The 25,395-nt window shown below is 30.3% G+C and overlaps 4 protein-coding genes and 1 non-coding gene across 5 annotated transcripts; 2 read left to right on the forward strand and 3 right to left on the reverse strand.

The window, feature by feature from the left end:
* Positions 1-7: 7 nt before the first annotated feature.
* Positions 8-169, forward strand: LOC130984900 (U1 spliceosomal RNA). The gene has a single exon (XR_009088804.1). It is a non-coding gene; the product is annotated as a U1 spliceosomal RNA (small nuclear RNA).
* A 12,469-nt stretch (positions 170-12,638) lies between these two features.
* LOC130981697 (uncharacterized) lies at positions 12,639-16,472 on the forward strand. Its single transcript, XM_057905340.1, has 6 exons — positions 12,639-13,029; positions 14,303-14,356; positions 14,634-14,707; positions 15,190-15,307; positions 15,427-15,485; positions 15,944-16,472. The coding sequence occupies exons 1-6, from the start codon at positions 12,877-12,879 to the stop codon at positions 16,020-16,022; spliced, it is 537 nt and encodes a 178-aa protein (XP_057761323.1). The 5' UTR covers positions 12,639-12,876; the 3' UTR covers positions 16,023-16,472.
* A 399-nt stretch (positions 16,473-16,871) lies between these two features.
* On the reverse strand, positions 16,872-19,295 carry LOC130981696 (extradiol ring-cleavage dioxygenase-like). The gene is made up of 3 exons (XM_057905339.1): positions 18,826-19,295; positions 17,241-17,611; positions 16,872-17,140 (listed from the first exon to the last, which is right to left on the reverse strand). Exons 1-3 carry the CDS (start codon positions 19,195-19,197, stop codon positions 16,942-16,944), a joined length of 942 nt encoding a protein of 313 aa, XP_057761322.1. The 5' UTR covers positions 19,198-19,295; the 3' UTR covers positions 16,872-16,941.
* A 594-nt stretch (positions 19,296-19,889) lies between these two features.
* LOC130981653 (extradiol ring-cleavage dioxygenase-like) lies at positions 19,890-21,535 on the reverse strand. Its single transcript, XM_057905275.1, has 3 exons — positions 21,192-21,535; positions 20,464-20,837; positions 19,890-20,256 (listed from the first exon to the last, which is right to left on the reverse strand). The coding sequence occupies exons 1-3, from the start codon at positions 21,426-21,428 to the stop codon at positions 20,049-20,051; spliced, it is 819 nt and encodes a 272-aa protein (XP_057761258.1). The 5' UTR covers positions 21,429-21,535; the 3' UTR covers positions 19,890-20,048.
* Positions 21,536-22,872: 1,337 nt separating this feature from the next.
* LOC130981652 (extradiol ring-cleavage dioxygenase-like) lies at positions 22,873-24,811 on the reverse strand. Its single transcript, XM_057905274.1, has 3 exons — positions 24,467-24,811; positions 23,451-23,824; positions 22,873-23,180 (listed from the first exon to the last, which is right to left on the reverse strand). The coding sequence occupies exons 1-3, from the start codon at positions 24,704-24,706 to the stop codon at positions 22,973-22,975; spliced, it is 822 nt and encodes a 273-aa protein (XP_057761257.1). The 5' UTR covers positions 24,707-24,811; the 3' UTR covers positions 22,873-22,972.
* Positions 24,812-25,395: the final 584 nt, after the last annotated feature.

A 25,395-nucleotide genomic window follows, 5' to 3' on the forward strand; every position in this document is an offset into this window, starting at 1 on the left:
TTGCAATATACTTACCTGGACGGGGTCAATGGGCGATCAATAAGGCCCATGGCCTAAGGCAGTGACCTCCATTGCACTTGGGAGAGGGTGCTGCTCTAAGGTCTACCCAAGTGGTGGAGCCTATGTCATAATTTGTAGTAGCGGGAGTCTGCGTTCGCGCGGTTCCTACCAATTTTGTTAAACCATTCATGCCAATTTTGTTAAACCATTCATGCTATCTATAGTTATGTGGATTTGGAAGTTGTGTTTAGCACGATTCATTTCAACATAAACATTTTTCTTGATTTATGTTGGGTAAGTAACTAGGTGAAGTTTCTGGTATGGATATATCAAAATATCTATACCTCTGTATCATACGTGTATGAGTCCAATAAGAGACGCGTGTTCGCTATCGATAACCTGCAAAATCACTCCTTTAAAAGAGTGCCACTGCAATAGCAGTGGGTCAGAAACTTTGTTCAGAAGTGGTCTTGTGAGGACAGGAGGATTATTTGTTAATGTGTTATCTACTTAATATACTAAAACTGGATTTTTCCCCAACTACTAAAGGTGACGTGTCGATCTCTCATGCCTCCGTTTTCCCTCCAAAACGAATAAATTTTTTTCTATTCTAAATTATTTTATTGTAATTATATTATAATTAATACTAAATAAATAATATATAATAATACTAATTTGACAACATATTCTCATTATAATTATATCAAATCAATATTTAATGCACTATTAAACTACTTATTAATTATCAATTAAAAATACTTTTAATAATTTTAATGATAATAATAATATCAATAATAGTAATAATAATAATAATAAATATTTGTTATCCAATTCACGTATATCAAATAATTTTTTTAAATTATTTTATAAAAAATATCTTTAATATAATTATATTATAATTAATATTTAATGAATAATATATAATTATACTAATTTAGAAACATATCTTCATTATAATTGTATCAAATCAAAATTTAATGCATTATTAAAAAATTACCTTAATAATAGATAATTTACATATTTATTTTTGTTTTACTAAAGTCTATATATAGTGTTTTCCTGTGGTACATGAATCTAAATTTGAGAGCCAATTCATAATTTTATATTTAGTATTTTTTTTTTACTACTTCATAGAATAAGAATGTATTCTTCGTTTTTTATTGAAGTTGATCCGATCCTTTTAAGGTTCAATTTATAATTTTTTATAATATTTTTTTATATACTCATTCTATTATATTATTCTTTTGATAATTTTTTATTTGTTGTTACTCTAAGTTATTCTTATCGTCTAATGTTCCAATTCGATTGTCTTTTGCCACAATCATTTACAATGCATCACATCCATAAAATACCTCATCGAGTTGTCTTCACTGATTCGGGTTCCAACTACATGGATGTAAGCGTTCAAAGAAGAGGCAATAGTCTCTACTTTACCGAAAGATGTAAGCGTTCAGTTTTGCTAAATTCATGACAAATTCAGATATGCAATTTCAACGATTGGTAATATATTTAAATTTTCTTAGTTTAAGATGTTCATTATTAGAATAATTTTTTAACATATTTTAATTTTTTTCAGAAATTACCAGCTTTCTTTTGCATGTATGCAATGCCATTGAGGGAAATAAGAGTTAGTTTGGTTTCTCGGTGTGGCAATTCTATACCTTGCCGCATTGCATGGATAGCGGATGATGAAGCTTATCTAACAAGAGGATGGTCTGATTTTGCACGAATTCTAAATATTAAAACTTACGATGTTATTTCAGTTGGCTGTTGTTACAAGAATGATTCTATACTATACGTGAATAAGGATTAGAATAGGTTCAATATTGTTTAGGTAATTTGGTTTTACTATTAGTATTTGATTAAATTATAATTATAGAATTTTAAATTATTGTCTCAATTTATATATTACGATTATTTTTTGTGGATGTGCTATTTTTAAATAATTTAATAAAATGAAGTAGTGTAAGATATTATTAACTTTATTTTTATCCTTTATTTCTTTATTTGTATTTTCATTATATTTGACAAAAAATGAACCTAAAGACAATTTATTTGTCAATAAAAACAGATTTTATTTATAATTGGAATAAAATTTATTTACCAATAATCGGTGGATAAAATTGAAATTACACCCGTGTTATATAATTATAATTGATTAATTGGTATAAAATAAAATTATACCCGTGCCATGAGTAATAATCTAAATAATTATATCTTAACAAAATATAATTTGAAATAATTTATAAACAATTATCTTAACAAAAATAATTATTTAATAATTGATTTAAAAATTAATGCAAAAAATAATTATTAATAATAGTATTATTAACTGGGTAAATAATATAATTTTAAATTATTACTTGAAATATAAATAATATATGAAAATCTATTGAGTAAATCAATGATTTTGCACCTTAACAATTTGATAATTATTATTTAATTAACCAGTTAATTGAATTAGTAATAACAATTTCCAATTTCAAATTTTGTATATTAAGTAGTTATTAAAAATTGGGTAATAACGATTTACACAGGAAAATCATTGATAAATTCAATTAACCATATAGAAGATAATATACTAACAGTTTTAGTATATTATTTATGGCAAGCGAAATTATTTCCTCATATTTTCTATTAAAATTGAAATTAGTAATAGTTTAAAAAAAGGTTTATTAATAAAATTACTAATAGTCACATTTTTATACACAAGATATATGTTTTCTATATATTATTTAAAAAATATAATGAAACATGAATAATGAATGAGTATGTTATTTCTTCGACTAGCTAATTAATGCAAAATCGAGTACCTTTTTTTATTCGATTGAGGTCATATTTTATTTGGTGAAAGTTTTAATCACCTTAATTAAATCCTGTCTTTGTGCCTTAACTTATACAAGTAGTAATATGTTACATATTATTTGGTATATCTAAGTAGTTATTTTTCATAGTGGAGATGTAAAAAATCATATTAAGGTTTATTTTCAAATAATTAGTGGATGAATAATAGTAGATTATATTATTTTGGGAAAGTATTTTCATTATAATTATATCAAATCAATATTTAATTATGATAAAATATGTTAATTATAATTATATCATAGAATTATAATAATTACGATATTTATGTTATATATTTTAATCATTTATGTACGTAAATAATTAGAAATCAATCAAATTAAATTATCACGGTAAATAATATGTTATATATTATTACGAAAAATAATCCGTAGATAAAATTGAAATTACACCCGTGTCATATAATTATAATTGATTAATTGGTATAAAATGAAATTATACCCGTGTCATGAGTAATAATCTAAATAATTATATCTTAACAAAATATAATTTGAAATAATTTATAAACAATTATCTTAACAAAAATAATTATTTAATAATTGATTTAAAAATCAATGCAAAATATAATTTTTAATAATAGTATTATTAACTGGGTAAATAATATAATTTCAAATTATTACTTGAAATATAAATAATATATGAAAATCAATTGAGTAAATCAATGATTTTGTACCTTAATAATTTGACAATTATTATTCAATTAACCAGTTAATTGAATTAGTAATAACAATTTTCAATTTCAAATTTTGTATATTAAATAATTATTAAAAATTGGGTAATAACGATTTACACGGAAAAATCATTGATAAATTCAATTAATCATAAAGAAGATAATATACTAACAGTTTTAGTATATTATTTATGACAAGGGAAATTATTTTCTCAAATTAAATTTTATATAATTATAGTAAGTCTCTATAATTAAAGCAATATAAAACTGCTTCATATATAGCAATAATATTATACATATTTATATATCTCTTCTTTTATCTCTTTTTTTAAAATATTGACATATAATTAATGTAGAAAATATATAATATTAAACTGTTTTGTTATGCATATATATGAATTTATATAATAACCCGTATAATTTATACGTATGGCATAATACATATGTCAAAAAAAGATTCCATAATTTTTGAAAACCACTGTTTTGTTATATGAAATTGAAATTGAAATTAAATAATTTCTATTTATATAATTTTTTTTATTAGTATCAAGTATTTTCATTAAAAATTCATATCGTTTGTAATTAGTGTATATATATATATATATATAAGTCGTAATAGTCAATTGTTTCAATTATTTTGACGTTAATGCTCTTGCGAATGAACTAAGTGGGTATTTAAAAAGGCTAACTAATGAGCAGAAATTTGCATACGATCAAATAATTGGTGCTGTTAGCGGTAATATGGGTGGATTTTTCTTCTTATACGGTCAAGGTGGTTGTGGAAAAATATTTTTATGGTCAACTATATCATGCTCAATTAGGTCTAAAGGAGGTATAGTTTTAAATGTTGTTTCGAGTGGGATTGCTGCACTTTTGTTGCCTAATGGAAGAACTGCACATTCAAGGTTTAAAATTCCTTTTGCCATAAATGAGGATTCTTTGTGTAGCATTAAACAGGGAAGTCCTCTTGCAAGGTTAATATCCAAGCTAAGGCCAAATTAATCACATGGGATGAAGCTCCAATGATAAGTAAGTATTGTTACGAAGCTTTAGATAAATGTCTCAGAGACATCTTAAGGTGCTCAGATTCGTATAATGCTCATTTGCCATTTGGAGGTAAAGTTGTTGTTCTCGGAGGAGATTTTAGACAAATTTTACCTGTAATTCTCAGAGGCTCAAGGCAAGATATAATTCAGTCTTCTATTAATTCTTCATATTTGTGGCATAACTGTAAGGTTTTGAAGTTTACAAAAAACATGAGGTTGTCACTAGGTGAAAACAACAATATACAAGAACTCATAAATTTTGCAGAATGGCTACTCAAAATTGGTGATGGTTTGGCTGGTGATACAACAGATGGTGAATCGATCGTTCATATACCATCTGACATTTTGATTAAGAACTCTGAGACAGTTTTGGATGACCTCATTGATTTCGTGTATCCAAATATGTTATCCAATTTATCCGTTAAAATTTATTTCAAGGATAGAGCAATTCTTGCACCAACTTTGGATTTTTGTGTCACTGATGTCAACAACAAGATGACTGCAGGGCTACCTGGACAAGAAATAGTCTACTTAAGTTCAGACTCTGTGTGTGCTGAAGAGGAAAATATGGAACTTGAGTTAGATGCTTTCTCGCCGGAGATTCTAAATGGAATAAATTGTTCAGGTCTACCACCACACAAGTTGGTTCTGAAGGTTGGCGCTCCTGTTATGTTGCTGCGGAATATAGACCAAACTAATGGTTTGTGCAATGGAACGAGGATGCAAGTTAGAAGAATGGGAAATCATGTGATAGAATGCAAGACTTTAACTGGTAACAAAGTTAGAAGTATTGTTCTTATCCCAAGAGTGAATCTAATTCCAAATAATGAAACATTGCCGGTCAGGTTTCAAAGAAGACAATTCCCAATTATCATGTCATTTGCAATGATAATAAATAAGTCCCATGGACAAACTCTATTGAAACTTCCAAGGCCAGTTTTCACCCATGGTCAATTGTATGTTACGTTATCAAGGGTAACGAGTAAAGATGGCCTGCGAGTGCTGTTGCAAGATCATGGACACTTGGAAGATAACTGCATGATGAATGTGGTATATAGAGAAGTTTTTGAGAGCCTATAATAAAAAGGTAATAACAAAATGTCTTACTAAATCTATTTATTTATTAAAATTTATTACTATCACTTAAAAAAATTTTGAAATTCTAGGAACTAATAGATGAATTCTTATTATACATTAATAGTTTGAAAATATTAAAATTATCATTAAAATTCGTATAATTTTATATACAAACATTGATACGGTATTGTTTCATGTATATATTTTGCAGGTATCAAAAGATAGCATTGAATTGTTATTCAGTAGGTTTAAATTATTTATTGTTTATTACAAAACTTTCTGCATTAGGATTCTCTATTAATTTGTTCTTCATTTTGAGTTGATTTTGATATTTTCTTACTTCACAGTAAACCAACATATAAAATTTTGTTGGTAGATTTAAGTATTACTAGATTATTTATGGTCATATTGAGTATATATGCCTGATTTATTGAAAAAAGTAGATTAAATAACTATTTTATAGTTAATACAATTAATACTATATTAAAAAAAGAAAAACAACGCATACAAGTTATTTTTTTATTAATTAAATTATTATAATTAAAATGAAATTTAACATAACAACTTAAAATTATAATTTTAATCTTATCACGTGCATGGCACGGGTGATTAAACTTGTTATTAATGAAATTTTAGGGATAAAATTTTTTGGGCCATGGACTTTGTGGGCTTAAGAAAATTTTGGCCAGTTTGTTGGGGTGAAGAATATAGGAAGAGAACTGTCTATGTTTTAAAACCCATAAAAAAAGGAGAAAAAATATTTTAATGAAATAGGAAGAAAAAAGAAAAATAAGAGTGACGTGAAGATCCAATAAGATTAAAAAACAGTGGCATAGTGCTACATTGAAAATATGTAAACATTAAGAAAATAAAATTTTTTTAATAATTATAAATTTTACATTTCTTAAGTATTTTATAATGCATTGGTGCCATATCTAAATTTTAATATTTTTATTTATTTTATTAAAAATTATTAAGAACTGTTAACATGCAAAATAAGAAATATTTTTAATTTCGCATTATCCATTTATTCTCAATATATTATTCTTGCTCCGACAAAATTTATAAAAAAATAATTCTATTAATTATGCCCATTACCATTGTTATTACAGTAGCAAATATTTTTGTTCTCTTTAATTATAAGGTTCATTAAATTTATTGGTAACTCCTAAAATTTATATTTATTTTTGTAATGTTATAAGTCTTTTTATAAACTAAGTCTAACTAAATTAAATAATAAGATAAAATAAAATTTATTGATAACTCCTAAGGTCCATTATTCAATATTAAAATAAAATAATGTTCATTGTAAATGAGATATTTTTTAATCAACGCGATGATTATGGAAACATGAAAGCAAAATTCGCTGTAAAAAAAATATAGTTGAATGGTATTTATGCCATCCATTTTGAATGAATCTTTGAAGTAATATAATGAAATTAGGTGTTTATTTCGGTATGATGATAAATTTATATGAATTAGTACGACAAAAATATATTATAAGCTATATATCGTTTTTTTTATTTTATTGTTAGGTTAGTTAGACTTAATTCATAAAAAATCTTATAGCATTACTCAAATAAATATAGGCTTTAAGAGTTACCAACAAATTTAATGAATTTTATGATTGAATATAACGAAAATATTTGTTATTGTAATAACAATGTTAATGGGCATAATTAATAGAATTATTTTTTTATAAATTTTATCGGAACAAGAATAATATATTGAGAATAAATAGATAATATGAAACTGAAAATACTTCTTATTTGTATGTTAACATTTTTTAATAATTCTGTTAACTGAGAATAAGAATGTTATGTATAATGGTATATATTACCTCTCTTAATTGATGAAAAATATTTAATTAGATTTTTGACTTTCTAGTCCATTCAATTTTCAATAAAATAAATAAAAATATTAAAATTTAAATATGACACCAATGCATTATGAAATACTTAAGAAACATAAAATTTATAATTAATAATTTTTTTAGTTTTTTAATGTTCACATATTTTTAATGTAGCACTATGCCTGTTTTTCAATCTTATTGGATCTTCACTCCACTCTTATTTTTCTTTTATATTTTTTCTCCTTTCCTTATGGGTTTCAAAACATAGACAATTCTCCTCTTATATTCTTCACGCCCAATAATCTGGCCAAAATTTTGTTAAGCCCACGAAATCCATGACCCAAAAAATTTTATCCCAACATTCTATTAATAATATCACATTAGCAAATAATCTTTCTGTCCTCACAAGATCACTTCTGAACAAAGTTTCTGACCCACTGCTATTGCAGTGGCACTTTTTTAAATGACTGATTTTACAGGTTATCAAAAACGAACACACGCGTCTTTTATTGGACTCACACACGTATGATCCAGAGGTATAGATATTTTGATATATCCATACCAGAGACTTCACCAACTAACTATTGTCAAGGATGATTGATAACCAGTTGTTTGTTTGCAATCTTTACAGGTCTATTTAATTATTTCCAATAATAAACATAACCTGAAAAATAAACACAACAAAACTTTATGGACCATAAAAGTTTATCATTACATTTCAAATTAGGTAGATGATATAGGAGGAAGAAAAAAAAAGCCAACGATTACATCCAATGTTCTTCATTTAACTAAGATCACAAAATTAAATATAACACAACAATACTCATTCTTATGGGAGTGGATTTTCCCACACTCTAACTGATAATATCAATCTTCTATTATATTATTTTTTAAATTTCTCTCAATTTTTATGGACCATTTTCTGTCAACAAAAAAAAAATGATGAGGATAGAAGGTAATTTGAAAAAATAATGACAAAATGGTATTATCATTATATTTAGTTATTTACACTAAAGCTTAGTTGAAATTTTGCTAGCATGTAACTTGTACGCCTAACACCAATAAAATCAAACTAATAATGGGACAAATTCTGAAGTGTTGTTGTAAATTGTAGAAGACAACTTTGGTTCTTACTTTTGGAGGATACAATCTCCCTAACATTCATCGATGTTGACAGGAGACTGCATCTAATAATTACATATGGTTTTCAGCTAATGGTTTCTTTGTTGCATATTTGCAGAGAGATTGGAAGAAAACTTGTGCTAATCAATCCCAAAAATATGGCCCTCAAGTACATTGCAATATACTAATTAAAAAATTCTATAATGATCAGTAGTGTCAAAGTTCAATTTTCCCTGATCAGTAGAGGCAGAGAATAGCAGCCGCCATGGTTGCTACATGAAATCCACAATGCAACACGATTCTCATTGTTTTAGGAAAGCTGCACTATAGCTCTGTAGTGCTGAATATAGCGCTACAGCATATAGGTAGAAATGTGCTACCTAACTTTCAATACTCTAAATTCCTTCTCATTCTTATTCCTTCTTATCCTCATTTCATTCAATCATACTAAAAGTATAGCCTGAACAACAATCAGGTCTTATCCTATACGCAAAGTTGGCTACATGGGTCATAATGCCGTAGTATCCTACTATGTTAAACCTTGTGTATTTCTTGAATTGCATTTGTTATGTACTACATGTGTATCAAATAGTAAGATATGCCTGGTTGACTAATGTTAACTCTCTTTTTTCAATTTTTTAAAGGTATATCAGAATGGAGGTTTGCAAATTGGTAAGCTTGTGTCTTTCTTACTCTTTCTTACTCTCTTTTTTGTTATGCTTTTGGGAATGCCTCAAGCCATGGTTTTGTGGTTCCAGAAAACTAAACCAAACATGTTAAAATACTATTTGATTTATGCTTAAAATTACCTGTCAAATCCATTTAATTTTCCTTTTGAGAGGCTATGAAATCATAGATGACATCAAAGAAGAGCTTGAAAGACAATGCCCTGGAGTAGTTTCATGTGCTGATATTCTTGCTTTAGCTGCTAGAGATGCAGTTTTCTTTGTAAGATCAACCTACTTATATATTTTTCTACTTACCATTAATTTTATACTAATATATATTATGAATGGCACAATGAGCAGGCAGGGGGGCCAGTTTATGACATACCAAAGGGAAGAAAAGATGGAACAAGGTCCAAAATTGAGGATACCATTAATCTGCCATCTCCCAACTTCAATGCTTCTGATCTCATCAAGATGTTTGCCCAACATGGCTTTTCAGCACAAGAGATGGTGGCTCTCTCTGGTAATTAATATACATATATGTCCCTATGCTTCTATTTCTATCTATACATGCTTCTTCATGAATAATGAATATCATAATTAAGTGAAACTTCACTTTTTGACAAAGGCTTCTAAATTCATAATTTACTAGCTTTCACCATGTCATTCCTTCTGTTACAGAATATCTATATATTAAACTATAAATGCATATAATTTTCAAATACAATAGTTGATAGAGATTACGCAACAAGGAAGCATTTTTAATAATGTTTTACGGTTTTGAATCTTCAGGGGCTCACACAATAGGAGTAGCTAGGTGTTCTTCTTTCAAGAACAGGCTAACAAAAGTGGATCCAAATTTGAACTCAGAATTTGCAAAGACACTGTCCAGAACATGCAGTACTGGTGACAATGCTGAGCAGCCCTTTGATGAAACAAGGCATGATTTCAACAACTTGTACTTCGACGCTTTGGTCTCCGGCAATGGGGTTCTCACATTCGATCAAACATTGTTCACTAGTCCAAGAACTAGAAATTTTGTCAACTCTTATGCACAGAACCAAGCCTTGTTCCTCTTGGATTTCCAACAAGCCATGGTCAAAATGAGCTTGCTTGATATCAAAGAAGGTTCCAAGGGTCAAGTTAGAGATAACGGCCGCAAAATAAATTGAATTGGAGGATCTAGCTATGCCTTATTTAAAACAAATATATGATCTATGTATTTATATATCTATGGTTTGATAAATATTACATTAGCACTAATGAACATAATTGACAATTATTAACAGTTAATATAGAATTCAATAATTTCTCCAGAAATTTTGTAATTTCATTGAAATTGAATATGTTACATAGTTCTGAATAGTACATTGTTCCACCAAGATTGGTATCGACTATATCGATACTTGGTTATGTAGGTTATGCCTCCTTAAAATACCTCTATGGACAAAACCCCTGGAGCTTGGGAAAAAATCCAATAGAGGAAAAAGAGTACATCAACCATGCATAATTTAAGGAATAATGAAAAAAGAGCTCAACAATTTTTATAACCTCATACGACTAAGCTCTAGAATAAAGAATACCCTTGGAGTCGGCAAGAAGAAGGTGACTGAGTTCCGGCGGAGGCCTATTCAAAAGAGAAAACGCAGAACTCGAAGAAGAACCTACTTTTGCCAGAAAATCAGCACACCAATTTGCTTCTCTCATGACATGGTAGATAGTGACATCCCACTCAAGAAGCATGAACCGATGAATTTCTTCCACAATGTCTGTGAATTCTGGAAATCTCCGGCATTGTGATGAATAATCTCAAGAGCCACCATGCAATCACTTTCACATTCCACCCTTCTGTACCCAAACTGCCTCGCCAACCACAAATCATGGCGGATAGCTACTAGTTCCGCTGCCGGCGAAACCAAGATGACTGACGAATCCAGCAATGCAGTTGCCATATTGATCTCTAAGCAAGCCACTACATCCGGCTCTTCCTGGATTTTCTCTTGAACTTCTATCGACGTTGAGTTTGATAGCCCCTTCAGACGGTGGAACCCAGCGAACTAGCATCCTTTGCATACAAACACAGTAAATTGTAAAACCAAACACAACTATATCTGATGTTCATTGCAATATTCAAAGATGCTGTCAACAGATATTTACTTCGTTAATGTGATGATGCGATATGATGAACAAAGCTTGAACTAGACCTCAGTCGGTTGATAGTGTATGTAACGTATGCGAATGAAAGCTCTGTTCAGTTTTTGTATATAAAAATAGAATGTGACTAATTTTTTTTCAAGAAAAGGTTTCTAATAATTTATTGAACTATTGATTTTTAATTTACGAATCCTAACAACCTGCAAGTAATAATGATTTTCATATTTTGAAAGCAAGATTCGGATAAAATATTTTTCATTTTAAAATTTCTGGTATTTTCAAAATTTGACCTACATATAATATCTATCCAAATCCAAATATACTAAAACATTAATATATCAATATTTTTAACTAACATATATTTTGAATTTGCTACAAAAATAAAATTAACAATAATTTAAGTCTATAATATAAGTGTCATAAAACATTAAAATAACTTCTTTGGTATACGTAAATTCATTAAAAATATTATAATATATTATTTTAAGTGAATAAAATAGGCTAAAATTTAATAATTATTTAAAATATTGTTACTTATCATCGTCTACATATGCATAAAACATCACCTCTTATAAAAATTAAATCTAATTAAAGAAAAATTTAATAATGATTCTGTTAGAGACTCCAAAAATATTTTCAGAGAGAATCTCGTCAAGAAAATTTTATTTTATGCTCACTTTAGATTTAATGTATTTTTATTAAGAGTAAGATTTAATTTAATCAGGTAATTCAAACTAACTTTAACCAATTTTTTTATTGAGATCATTTAGTTTTAATTAAGACTGGGTTTAATTGAAATTTTTATTGTTTCAGTTATGGATTAGATTACATTTTAACATTAAAAAAAAAAAACAACCCATTCTTAATTTTTTTAATTCAAAACAATCCATTCTTAATTTTTTTTTAATTTAAAAACAAACAAGTCATTGACCAATTGAAAATATAAACACATCTCTCATATTCTAAAATACGAGATACCTAAATCTTTTTGTCTAATAAATAACTTTTTTGAAAAAATTTAAATGTCATATTTTAAAATATAAAAGATATTTTTATATTTTTAATTTATCAAAAATTTATTTGTCTTTCAATTAAAAAGCCTGCACTTATTTGGTTTTTTTTTTTAAAATCATACTTCTTCTCGAAACAAATGTTTTGGGCTTAGTTATAGGCTTTGAACTCGGGTATCTCAGATTACTCCAAACTCCAAAGTTTTCTCAAAGGAAAAAAAAACGATGAGGAGAAAAAGGTCTTCGTCCACATGAGCTTAGTTTCAGTGAAGTGGTGTGGTTGCGATGTCTCCATCGAACGAACTTCCGAAACGAATTTCTGAAAATTGAAGCAATTTAAAGTGCCTCAGCAACCGTGTGGTGTATTTTCCTTTTGTTTCTCGAGAAAGTGTGTTAGATAGAGGAAGAGAACACGATGGAAACGATGAACAGAGCCTTCGAGAAAGTGAAGATCATGGTAGGAATGGAAGTCGAAGACGAAGAGCAGCGAGCTACTGCATTGGACGACAGCAGCTCTTACGCATTCATGGACGAATTCAACCGCAACTGCACCTTGTCCACCAAACAGGTATTCCTTTCGAGTTTCGATTCAACCGTTTTTTGTGTCTGAGATAAAACAACGTATTATGAGCTGAGAATGGAAAATAGAAGGGAAAAAAATCGAGTGAAATTTGATTATTCGATTTTCGAAATGGAAGTGTTAGCTGGATCTGTGCTTCAGTTGTGGCATTTTTGACATTGCGATCTCGTAGCGTGTGATTATGCATTTGTGTCATTTTCAACGTTCAAAGGATTTGATATTTTAGCTTAATTTTACTGTTGTTATATTTGGATGTGTGTGTAGTGTTGATTTAGTAGATAGATGCATGGAAATTGTGGATCTGAGTGTCGTTGGACGAGAAAGGTTGCTCTACTTAGGGAGTTAATCTCAGTGAGATTTCGGTTGGTCTTCAATGCTTTAATTATGAATGAGCTGGATGCAATATAGAGGTAGAGAATTGCATGGTCACTTGGTCAGTGATGATTTAAGGAAGAAGATGTTGCTGTGTTTTTGTCCTTGGACGATATCATATTGGGAAATTAATCAAGTGACATGGCGACTGGGTACTTGAGATATCCTTTTTGTTCTAGAAATGTTATGTGTTGAATTTTGTGTTGTTAGAAGATAATTTATGCTGGAGTTTTGGTGATGCGTGAAAATTGTTGGCGGGTCGTTTGTAGAGAAATTATGAATATCTTCACCAAAATGCTTTGGGAAATATTTCTTAGGAAATCTATGAACTGGATGAGTCATGAATGCATTACTTTTGTTATTGGTATGAATACTTATGAGTTATACAGGTTATATAAGAGTGGTATAGTATAACTTTGAGGCTTGTTTGTGTTGTAAGATGTGATTTTGTTACTAAGCAGAGATAATTTTGACGGATTGTGTTTCTAAGGTGATGAATATTATTGTTTGGGTCAAGAATTACATATACAGGACTTTTGAATAATGAATTTGTTTCCCATTCAGATTACTTTTATTGTGGGAGATTGGTTTGTTAGGACTCTATGGAATGTAGCACCAATTTTGTTGATTTTTCCCATTAGAACCACAGGAGTAGTGGATCTATTAACTCTATGGTTTAAGCTGATGTTTGACTTATCCTAATCTGTTGCTATTGTTTCTGTATTGTTTTAATTTTGTAATGAAACATGCCATTATGTGTCAACGAGTCAACCTCCTCTAGTTTTCTTCCTTACTGGAAATCTTTGTCATCTTAAATCTTTGTTGTTTTCACTCGGTAAGCTTTCTATCTGTGAACTGTTGGACTAATAAGCTCTCTGTTTATGAGCAGAGGTTATATGGTTTTGCAATATGCTTTTCGGCTGGATTAACTTTTACACTATTGGTAAGTCTAGAAGCATGATTTTTCTTTCTAATTTGAACTTCTGCTATATATTAGCTTTTGGTTTAGTGCAAATTATTCTTCATAATGAAACCTTTTGTTGTATCCTTTTCTTTTTGAACTATAAAAGAATCTTATTATTAAAAAAAAAAACAAAGAGAAGAATACAACTATGATTCTTCCGGTACTTTCTGTATAATCTTAGGTTTTTATCTCCAACTTATATTTTACTACATGGCTAGAAACTAATGCAGTGTCATTTATTCTTACCATTGTACAGTCAATGCTTGTTTTTCTCAAACCAATCAAGTTTGCGGTAGCATTCACTCTTGGCAATTTGCTTTCACTTGGAAGGTATCGACTGTTTTGGAGCTGAATAATGACTGATTCAGTGATTCTTGACCACCTCCCCCCCCCCCCCCCTTTTTTTTTCCCTCTCTTAGTAGTGGTTTGACATTCATTATAATGTGCATCTAATCTGGTGCTGTTCTTGTATAGTTGCTGTAAGTAGCTAGATTGATCAGTGTTGAGGGATTGCTGGTCTTTTAGTGATAGTTTCCCCATACGTGCCTTGAATGTATACTCTGCCTTCTCTCATCATTTGAGGAATTGATGCCCATGTCCCTCTTTGTATTTATTACTAAATTAATTGTTTTCTTGTTACACCTTATTCTTTCATCTTAATCCATAAGTGCTTAACATTTTAAATTAACATTGACAATAATTTACAGCCAAAAAAGTGTGGATGAATTTTGTTTATTTATGTTCTGTTAAATTTGGTGTAATAGTTGTTTTTATTTCTTCAAATGATAAGTTGGAGTCTTTTATGATGGCAGCACAGCCTTCCTGATTGGTCCTAAACGGCAATTCACAATGATGCTTGATCCTGTTCGTATCTATGCCACAGCCATATACATTGCAAGTATGATCATTGCTTTGTTCTGTGCTCTATATGTAAGTAAAAGTGCATCTCTTTAGATTCTTCTAATTTCAGCGCGGAAAAAACCAAAAGGAAAGGAAAAACGTTCTTTTTATTAAATGGCATTTCATCTTATTGGTTTTGCACTGAGCAGGTTCATAACAAGTTGCTAACACTTCTTGCAATTATTTTGGAGTTTGGAGCACTGATTTGGTACGTCATATTTTATAGTTTCCAAATGCCTTCCATGTAACTTATTTTTATATTTTCTTCTGTTTAAGCCCATTAAATACATGTGCTGTATGTGCGAGTCAATTGTGGGGAGAATTCTAGATAAGTTCAATTGGCACATATTCCATTAACTGAAGAAAAATTTTGTATGGACTAGTGACAACTTTTCTGGTTTCTGGCACAAGCAAAAAAGAGATTCTGAAAATCTATGGAGTTAACAAAAGACCTGTTTTTATTTGAAATGGCTTGGGTCCTCTCTAATTAACGTGATATGGTTTAACTCAGCCAAAGTACACTGGGGGGAAAAGAATAAAAATCTAACGTGTGCATCACCCTTTGTTTGGCCATTTCAATTTATTGGATGCAATATGATTCTATTATGGCCTCATCTTTGTTACTCTCTTGTAAAACTGACTATTTTCTGATATTTTGATTGACAGGTATAGCTTGAGCTACATCCCTTTTGCTAGATCCATGGTTTCTAAAATCATGGTTTCATGCTTCGATACTGAGTTTTAGATCTTACACTGAAGACACAATAGCCTTGTCAAATGAATCGCATTGAACCCCTCTCAATATATTTGTTATCCAAAGGAAAGGGATTTTGGCTGCTGAACTGAGAGTCTGAAATACAATGAATGGATTAGTGATTCTGAATTGCTTGCACCTCCATGGAGGATTAGGTTCCACTTGAAAGTAACAAGTAAAATCATGTGCATTTGTCGTGTACTGTGTATGGGCTAATACAAAGATTTCGTTTATCCCAACTTTGCCCTCTCCTGACTGTTTTATCCCCAATTTCATGTTCGAACTTGAGGGAAAACCATGTTTCAGTATGCAACCTTTTATTCGAAAGTTAAAAAGGGGAGATGTATTTTAGAGGCCTCATATACCACAATTTTGTTCGTAATAGCTGACGTTTGAGAATCTTGAATATATGTTTTGCATTTTCATGCATGCATTACACAATTTCAAACCTTTTCTTTATATGCATGTTTCGGAGACTACTAGAAAGTCAATATTTTTTTAGTAGGAAGAAAATAGAGAATTGGCTAGCGTTGATTCAAATATAAGACATACAAAGGAAAAATATTATTGGTCATTTTACATTTCTCATATTAATTTTAATGTAGTTATTTTTGCTTAGAGTGAATCAAATTAAATTTTAAATAATAACTCTCTGCAATTGATTGCATGGTATTAAGAGATCAGCTGTCTTTACATTACAATTTTGAAAAATGTAATATTAAAAACAAAGTATTAAATAAAATTGTAATTACTTAATGTTTATAAGAATTCAAAATACCCATTAAAGAAGTATAAGATTAATGGACAATGAACTACAGTTTGATTACTTGATATACACAATTGTAACAAAGAATATATTTTTTGCTATTATAAGACTAGAAATCCAGGAGATCCAACAAATATGAATGTTTCAAATGGTATCAGCAGCTGTAAAACTAAAAGAAGCATAAGACATAGAACCACCATCCCAACTGTCATGGATAACCTTGGCCTTTGCTTTTTCACCAGCAGCCCCCATTGCCACATGCAATGGGAAGAAATGATCCGGCCATGGATGAGCCATTTTTGCATATGGTGCCTTCTCTTCGTACTCATTTACATCCTCAAATCTGTGTTACAGCCATGGAATTGCAAAACAAGCACTTATTATATTAACAGACATAAGATAGAAAAAAAAAGAGTGTTGAGCTAGTTGAAAGGATTAGATACCTTCCATCAAGAAGAGAGGTTTTCAACCAGGACATGAATGCTGAAGCCCAGGGAGCAGGAGGGGTATTCCGAGGCGCGATTGCCCTGAGGTTATGGGTGGCACTCCCAGAACCAATGACAAGAACACCTTCATCCTTGAGAGATGCCAATGCCTTCCCCATGTTGTAGTGGTAAGTTGCACCTCTGCCTGTTGAGACAGAGAGTTGGCACACTGGAATGTCTGCCTCCGGATACATCAAAAAGAGAGGCACCCAAGCACCATGGTCAAGCCCCCGCCTCCGGTCCTCCTTCACACGGCTGAACCCGGCTGATGTTAGTAGTTCTTTCACCCTCTTAGCTAATTCTGGTGCCCCTGGTGCTGGATACTTGATCTGCTTTGCAACAGTTACTCAATATGACAGCTCTATTTGAGTTATTCTAACAAACTTTGCATTATGTAAATAGAAAGTAAAATAGAAAATAAAATTTTGTTTTTACTGATTTTTTTTGTTTTTATATATATCATACTCACAACTAAAGAAAAACTCTATTTAAAATAAGAGTTTAAGTTAATGATGAACTATATCTTAAATAGTCATCTTCTTATTAGTTGTAACCATATTTAAGTGATGCTCTAAAATTATTTAAGAATTTCTTGATACTCACTTAAAAGTGCAGCAGAGAATATGTATTAATTAATCAACCTCCTAATCATGATTTTAAATTAAATTAGCATACAGCTTCCTTGCATTGTTTGTGCCAACTGCCGATATAATCATGTACTGATGATCTCTAGGACATTTTTTATGGCATAGAATATTCAATGTATAAGCCTTGTAGTATACAATGTTACGTATTGTGGATTTGTGGTGGTACAAAAACGTTAACACCTCAAAAAAACTACCACAAATATTTAATCAGCAGTAGTAGGAAGTCGTTGGCGTGAAGTCGTGAACATATGATTATTATATGAAGTTTAGCAAAAAATATCAAAGTCAGAAATGGAAGCGATAAAACAAGCGCCAAGGAACTGAGGAAGCATTTAATTTTATGTTTTTGTTTATGTTTATTTTTATTTGTTTTTTTTATTATATCTTAATTTTTGCTTCACATCACATGCTACTATGCCAACACGAACAAAACGTGTTTTATTATTTTATTGTTTTTTGGCCAATTACTTTATATAACGTAAAATCGTAAATAGTTTTAAAAATTAAAACAATGTGCTTATTGATATTCTTATGCTTATGCAGACCAACTTTATGTAAGCTGTGTGCCAAGAAGTAGCTGGCACATTTTGACCAAATTCATTGAATTCTTTAGAATTTCATGTAATATTTGTGGGATTCCATTCACACAATTTTATTTACTGTTAGATAGAATATACGTTTTATTTGATCAATTTAAAAATATGTTGATATAATTGTTAAAAATATTATATACAAAATAACACTAGTACCAAAATATTCATTCATCTTTCATTCTCATCATAAAAAAATCTTTCATAAGAAATAAGGAACTTAATTTCAACATGAATCATTGAAGTTATTAGAGAAGTAGTATGAAAATAAAATCAAACTCATCAAAACATGAAGAAGAGACTAACCTTGTACATGGCCCTTGGAAAACCATAGAAGTCATAAATGGTTTCGTGGCGGTCAACGATGTTGACCGTGGGGACATCGGTGTCCCAGTGGCCGGAGATGATGAGGATGGAAGAGGGTGTTTGGGGACAAACCTCCTTCCATGACTTCAAGAACTTCCATGCAGGGATTGACTCATCTATGGCAAGTTCTGGTGATCCATGTGATATGTAGAATGTTTCTCTCGTTCTCATCAACCCCATAACATTATTGCCGTTATTCTCTTCCACTTCTTCTATTGTTGTATCATTGGAATCACCACTTTCTTTATTCATAATTTCTTTCTTTGGTGTAGAATTACTAGAAGTGTAACACAATCTAAAGATCTTGTTCATTGAAAATACAAGCTATCTAGAAAGAGATAATAAGCAAAAGAATGAAGGAATTATGTATATATGTATATATAAATATATGCGCTTTGTAATTGTATTCATATCTTATATACTTATAGCTTAAATCCTCAGCGTTTTTGCTTTTGACATTTGACCAATAATTTTCTTAGTGATTCTATTGGCCATCATTGATGTTGTGACGACTCTTTCTAGGGAGTAATTTTCAATATGGACCGGCCATCCATCATTATAGACAAATTAATTCATATAATTATAATAAAAAAATCTACATGCACACCACAGTTCAGTTATCAAAATCAATATATATATATATATATATATATATATATATATATATATATTAATTTATATATTTTTTAATTAAATTAATTCAACATATTATAGTAATATAATAAATATTTTTTATAAAATATTAATTACATATTTAAAATGTATAAAAAAATGTTATGTGTCTTTTAAAATTCAGCTTTTGATCCGTTTTTTTTTAATTTATTATTATTTAATTAATTTGAATACTCACTCTTATGTACTAGTTGTTCATAAAGAAAAATACATGTCAAAATATCAACAACAGTACCTAACAAGGAGGAGAAAACAAATAAAAAGATTTCTTTATCAAACTGGCATGAAATAACGTTAACAAAAACGAAATCTTATACCACTACGTAATTACTGTATAAATTAAATTACATAAAACAAAAAATATTAGCGACAACAATAACATTTTATTCTATTAGGTAGGATTATTTCATGGATTAAAATACACACAATTTATTACACATTAAAAAATTAAATCACACATACATAAGTCAGTTCCCAAGCAACACACTATTTTAAGAAGAGCAAGAGCCAGGAACTTCATTAAACTGGTAAGATGAATAAGAGAGACATCCCATTTCAATATTACTGTGAACAACTTTGGCCGTCGGATTCCCACCGGCGGCACCAATGGCGACATGGAGCGGATAAAAGTGCTCCGGCGACGGATGAGCCTTTTTCGGCTGCGGTGCTTTCTTATCCCAATGGTTTATATCATCATATCTAAAAATATCAAAATTTAGAAAATTCATAATTCAATGTATCTAGACATAATTTGCATCAAGATACCTTCAACAATAAATGTAACAAATTTCCAAAAGTAAGTTGATAGTTAACACTTTTAGATAATAATTTAGTCAAATATGTCAAATTATGTTCTGATTATAAGCTATCAACTTCACGTGTAAACAATTGTATAGAAAATAGTACCTTCGTTGAAGAAGAGTTGTTTTCAACCAATCATCAAATTCCTGAGCCCATGGAAAGACACCAGTGCTTCCATCTCTAACTAACTCTCTCAAATTATGAACTGCACTTCCAGAACCAATTATAAGAACACCTTCATCTTTAAGAGAGGACAATGCTTTTCCCATGTTATAGTGATGAGTTCCATCCTTATGAGATTGAACAGATAACTGACATACCGGAATGCTGGCTTCCGGGTACATCAACATCAATGGAACCCAAGCACCATGATCTAGCCCCCTCCTTCTGTCTTCTTCCACCGCGCTGAAGCCGGATTTTTGAAGTAGATCTCTTACCTTCCTTGCAAGTTGTGGAGCTCCTGGTGCTGGATACTTAATCTATATGCCAACAGAAGATTAAGATCAATTCATGACTAACCAAGAACTATGGCCAAAAATTGTTCTACTTTGTAGTATCTTTCAAAAGGAGCCAAAAACATAACATGGTTAAGATTAAGAGCTAAGATTCCCCATCACAAAAAGATACCAAATTTTCAATCATTTCTGAAAAAAGAACAAATGAGTATTCTAAATCTGTTCAAGACTTAAAAGATTGTTTGGTCTTTCCCACCTACATCCAGAGACTATATAACCAAGATTTTGACTAATCCGATTCGAACAAGTTCAATCCAATGAAACTTTGCATAAAAAGGATGACAAAGAAGGAAATGAATGAATCTAAAGGAAAGAAACCTGGTAGAGAGGTTTAGGGAATCCATAAAAGTCATGAATGGTGTCATTCCTCTCAACAATGTTGACAGATGGAACACGAGTGTCCCAATGAGCAGAGATGATGAGAATGGCAGAGGGAGTCTGAGGGAAGATGTTCTTCCATGATTTGAGCACCTTTCTTATCTCAATTGAATCATCCATGGCCAACATGGGTGATCCATGAGATATATAGAAAGTTTCCTTCAAACTCAAAGCCATGATTGATGATGGCTCTCTTCTTCTTTCTTCTTTGTTGGTTGGTTGGTTAGATGATGCAAGGTTCAACTTATAATGATGAGAGAATCTTCAGAGGCCATTCCAGAGAATACAAAGATTTTATAAAAAAAAAATAGAAAAATTTAAATAATTAAAAGTAATTTGAATCGTAAAATTATCTAATCTAATAAAAATTTTAAAGTTGATTAACTCATTTAAAATTATAATATCAAAAAAATTTAAGAATTAAGATATGTATTTTTAGCTACTTTTATTTAAAACTCTTGCTGTGTATCTAAAATACTACATGATATGATTCTAGTAACAACAGTAAAAGTGTAGAACACCAAAACAGGAAAAATGTTGACTTCTTTGTTATTTTTCAGTTTTTACCATTTAAATATAAAAGTAATAACAAATAAGTTAATTGTCAATATATCATATGATAAATACAAAAGAAAAAATAGACCCATTTTGATGACACACCACTCAAAATCAAATCTACAAATTCAAGCATATTTTTCTAGCTTGGTTTAACATTGAAAAACAGACTAGACCAAATTAAAACTCTTATAATCTAACACTGTGAAATAGGAAAAACATAACAAAGTCAAGTTTTCTTTAGAAAAAAGAAAAATTAAATGATAAATTACATTGCGATTCTGAAAGATAAAATGATAATACATATCATATCCCTCAATATATATTAGTAATTATTTTTGCAAGTCTTTTCTAAAGGATACTAAATTACTTATTAGGAAAAGAAAAGCATATCACACATTTACTCAAAATATAAACATCTTATCCTCATAAGTCATAACAGCTCTACACAATCAAGTTTCAGGTTTAACAAATTTGATGCTTTCTTGGGGATTCAATTCCATGCAGTATAGGAGACATAACTTACAAAGGCCAAACAACATGAAAAATGAATACTAATTTCAGATGCCAGATTCTGCATAAAAATGTTTTATCTGTACAAGTAGCTTTGTGGTTACCTCTGATCTAGGAATACATGTGGTTTCCACATAAATAAACAAATAAATAAATAAATAAGAAAAAAGAAGTGGCCTGCTATGAACTTCTGCATGATCTGTTATAGGCAAAAGCATCAAGTTTCAAGCCATTCTCTAGCAGAGAAGAAAAGAGTTCTGGTGCATCACACAGTTTTTCAGCACTGCACATTAATTTGAACAGAGACTATTACAGGAAACAACATTGTTATCATTTTCATCCAAGAGATACATATGCATACATCAATGATCTTCTTCATTTGGTTTTTATACGACAGCAGATAATTCACAGCTAAAATATAAGGATGAATCTTTCAGACCCTGATTTTAATCCATTAAGAGTATGCTACAACAAGCATCACTGCAATTCCTCATGTGAAATAGAATAGAGTTAATTACCCTTTTAAAGAATACTGAACCAATCATCATCCCAATTCAAAAAGGGAAATCATTAAATATCTTTTATTAAAACAGTTCGTTATACATCAATTTTTCTCACTATATTATCAACAACTGAACAGCATTTACAAAGTATTAAGCAGAACACGAGTCGGAAACTTCAGTAAACTGGAAAGAGGCATAGGAGAGAGATCCTAATTCGATATTGCTGTGGATAACTTTGGCCTTTGGATTTCCACCAGCTGCACCAATGGCAACATGAAGTGGATAAAAGTGATCTGGCCATGGATGAGCCTTCTTCGCGTGCGGTGCTTTCTTATCCCAATTGTTTACATCCTCATATCTACAAAAGCAAGTGAAAAGCCTTCAGAACCAATCCATCAAGAACCAACATTCAATGCTTGCTAGCTTTAAAATGTTTTTCCTCCATTCATGATATCTGCCACTTTGTCAAATTTGGTCTCTCAAGATATATTTGAGTTATGAATATATCAAATTTCCAAAGTGAGAGGTGTTACGAAATGGAGAGATTATTAGACTATTGCGGATAACATCCTTAATAAGATCAACCAAGCAATTAGCAAACATGAACATCAAAGCATAAATAAGTTACCTTCCTTCAAGAAGAGCCCTTTTCAACCAATTATCGAATTCCAGAGCCCAGGGAACAGCAGTGTTGCCGGAATGAACTCTAAGCTCTCTCAGATTGTGAACAGCACTTCCAGAACCAATTATAAGCACACCTTCATCTTTAAGAGGTGTCAATGCCTTTCCCATGTTATAGTGATGAGTCCCATCCTTATCAGATTGAACAGACAATTGACATACCGGGATATCAGCTTCGGGGTACATCAACATGAGTGGAACCCAAGCACCGTGATCAAGCCCTCTCCTTCTGTCTTCGTCGACACGGCCAAAACCGGATTTTTGAAGTAGTTCCTTCACCCTCCTTGCCAACTCTGGAGCCCCAGGTGCTGGATACTTAAGCTGTATGGCAAATTAAGCATATAAGCAATGAAGAGATTAAGATCATCATCCATGGATAACCGAGAACCATGCCAAATGATGACAAGCATTGGCATCATATGAAATGCCAAAAGCTGAACTTCGGAGACATAATTGTGTCAACAAAGTCATTGGCAAATCTTCAAGAAGAAATCATTTCTAGTATCTTAAAGCTATAGTGCTAAATCCTAAACAATTGCATGTGAGTTTTCATAAATATATCAAATTATCTAATGATTCTCAGTTATCAACTTCACATAAAAATAACTACACATGAGTCTCCGCCATAAAAGAATCGGACAAATTCAAATGCAAGAAATAGGAATTACCACTAACTCATGCACTTGGTTAAGATTTTTGGACCTATCGCAGGAATTTGACTAATCCGATTCAAATAACCAACAGAGTTTTTCATAGCTAAGTAAGTTTTTGTCCAAAGAACTAATCTGCCGCAAATCTAAGCTCCATACACAAGGCAGGATTTGAACCACGATATTTGCTTAAGCGTGTAAACTAACCATTCAACCAATCCAATCCAAGTTGAATACAGCTAAGTAAGTTGATAAACTAATTAAACAACTATATTCCCCTAAAAAAACAATAAGATAAGAAAGAGTGCGAAACCTGGTACATGGGTTTAGGGAAGCCATAAAAGTCGTAAATGGTTTCGTTTCTCTGAACAACATTGACGGAGGGAACTGCTGTGTCCCAGTGACCGGAGATAACAAGAATGGCAGAAGGTTTCTGAGGGAAAATCCGCTTCCATGATTTGAGAACCTGCCTTATCTCAATCGAATCGTCAATGGCCAACGTTGGTGATCCATGTGATATGTAGAAAGTGTCCTTCAAACTCATCAAAGCCATTACCTTCTTTATAATTTCTAATCAATGAATCAAAACTATGAATATCTCTTCTTTCTGGATTCTTCTCTATCAATCTTTCTTTGTTCGATTTTGAATATATATGACTTTGTGATGACTGTGTCTTATATATACAGAAATCGTTTATGGTTAATGACGTTAGGTTCCAACCACTTTCCGTCCCCGTCGTTGAATTTCAACACACGTTCACGGAAATTAATTATTTTAGATTAAAATATTATTAAATATAACTATGAAGGCATAGCGGTAACTTTTAGTTAATAATTTTTTTAAAATACTTGTTATAAATAAAAATAATGCAATTACATATTCTTTAAAAATGGTCTATCATTTAATTAAAAAAAAAGAAAATTAAAAAAATAAATAACTTTTCATAAAAAATAAATAATTTCTTATAAAAATAAATATTTAAATAAAAAATTTGACTAAAAACTAAAATTTTAAAAGATAACTAATTTTTTTGAATAAAAATAAAAAATATTTGTAAAAAAATTAAATTTTAATGAATTTAACATCATTATAAATCCAAAATCTTTTTTCTTCTTACTAAAACTTTTCTGCGGGGAAAATAATTATTTCAACCACTAAAAAGTAAGTTGATAACTAACAGTTAAGTTAATTTATTCAAATTATCTTTTCATAATAGCATTTTAGATTTTGATGAAATGACA

This window comes from Arachis stenosperma, chromosome 5 (assembly GCF_014773155.1).
Source record: "Arachis stenosperma cultivar V10309 chromosome 5, arast.V10309.gnm1.PFL2, whole genome shotgun sequence".
Classification (NCBI taxonomy): Eukaryota; Viridiplantae; Streptophyta; class Magnoliopsida; order Fabales; family Fabaceae; genus Arachis; species Arachis stenosperma.

Excerpts from the sequence above, each read along its gene's own strand:
- LOC130981697 (XM_057905340.1), top strand. The coding sequence starts at position 12,877 with ATGGAAACGATGAACAGAGCCTTCGAGAAAGTGAAGATCATGGTAGGA. Across the intron at positions 13,030-14,302 it reads GCACCTTGTCCACCAAACAG|AGGTTATATGGTTTTGCAAT; the intron begins GTATTCCTTTCG and ends GTTTATGAGCAG. Across the intron at positions 15,486-15,943 it reads GAGTTTGGAGCACTGATTTG|GTATAGCTTGAGCTACATCC; the intron begins GTACGTCATATT and ends TTTGATTGACAG.
- LOC130981653 (XM_057905275.1), bottom strand. The coding sequence starts at position 21,428 with ATGGCTTTGAGTTTGAAGGAAACTTTCTATATATCTCATGGATCACCC. Across the intron at positions 20,838-21,191 it reads TCCCTAAACCTCTCTACCAG|ATTAAGTATCCAGCACCAGG; the intron begins GTTTCTTTCCTT and ends GTTGGCATATAG. Across the intron at positions 20,257-20,463 it reads ACAACTCTTCTTCAACGAAG|ATATGATGATATAAACCATT; the intron begins GTACTATTTTCT and ends TGATATTTTTAG.
- LOC130981652 (XM_057905274.1), bottom strand. The coding sequence starts at position 24,706 with ATGGCTTTGATGAGTTTGAAGGACACTTTCTACATATCACATGGATCA. Across the intron at positions 23,825-24,466 it reads TCCCTAAACCCATGTACCAG|CTTAAGTATCCAGCACCTGG; the intron begins GTTTCGCACTCT and ends TTTGCCATACAG. Across the intron at positions 23,181-23,450 it reads AGGGCTCTTCTTGAAGGAAG|ATATGAGGATGTAAACAATT; the intron begins GTAACTTATTTA and ends TTGCTTTTGTAG.
- LOC130981696 (XM_057905339.1), bottom strand. The coding sequence starts at position 19,197 with ATGAACAAGATCTTTAGATTGTGTTACACTTCTAGTAATTCTACACCA. Across the intron at positions 17,612-18,825 it reads TTCCAAGGGCCATGTACAAG|ATCAAGTATCCAGCACCAGG; the intron begins GTTAGTCTCTTC and ends GTTGCAAAGCAG. Across the intron at positions 17,141-17,240 it reads ACCTCTCTTCTTGATGGAAG|ATTTGAGGATGTAAATGAGT; the intron begins GTATCTAATCCT and ends GCTGTAACACAG.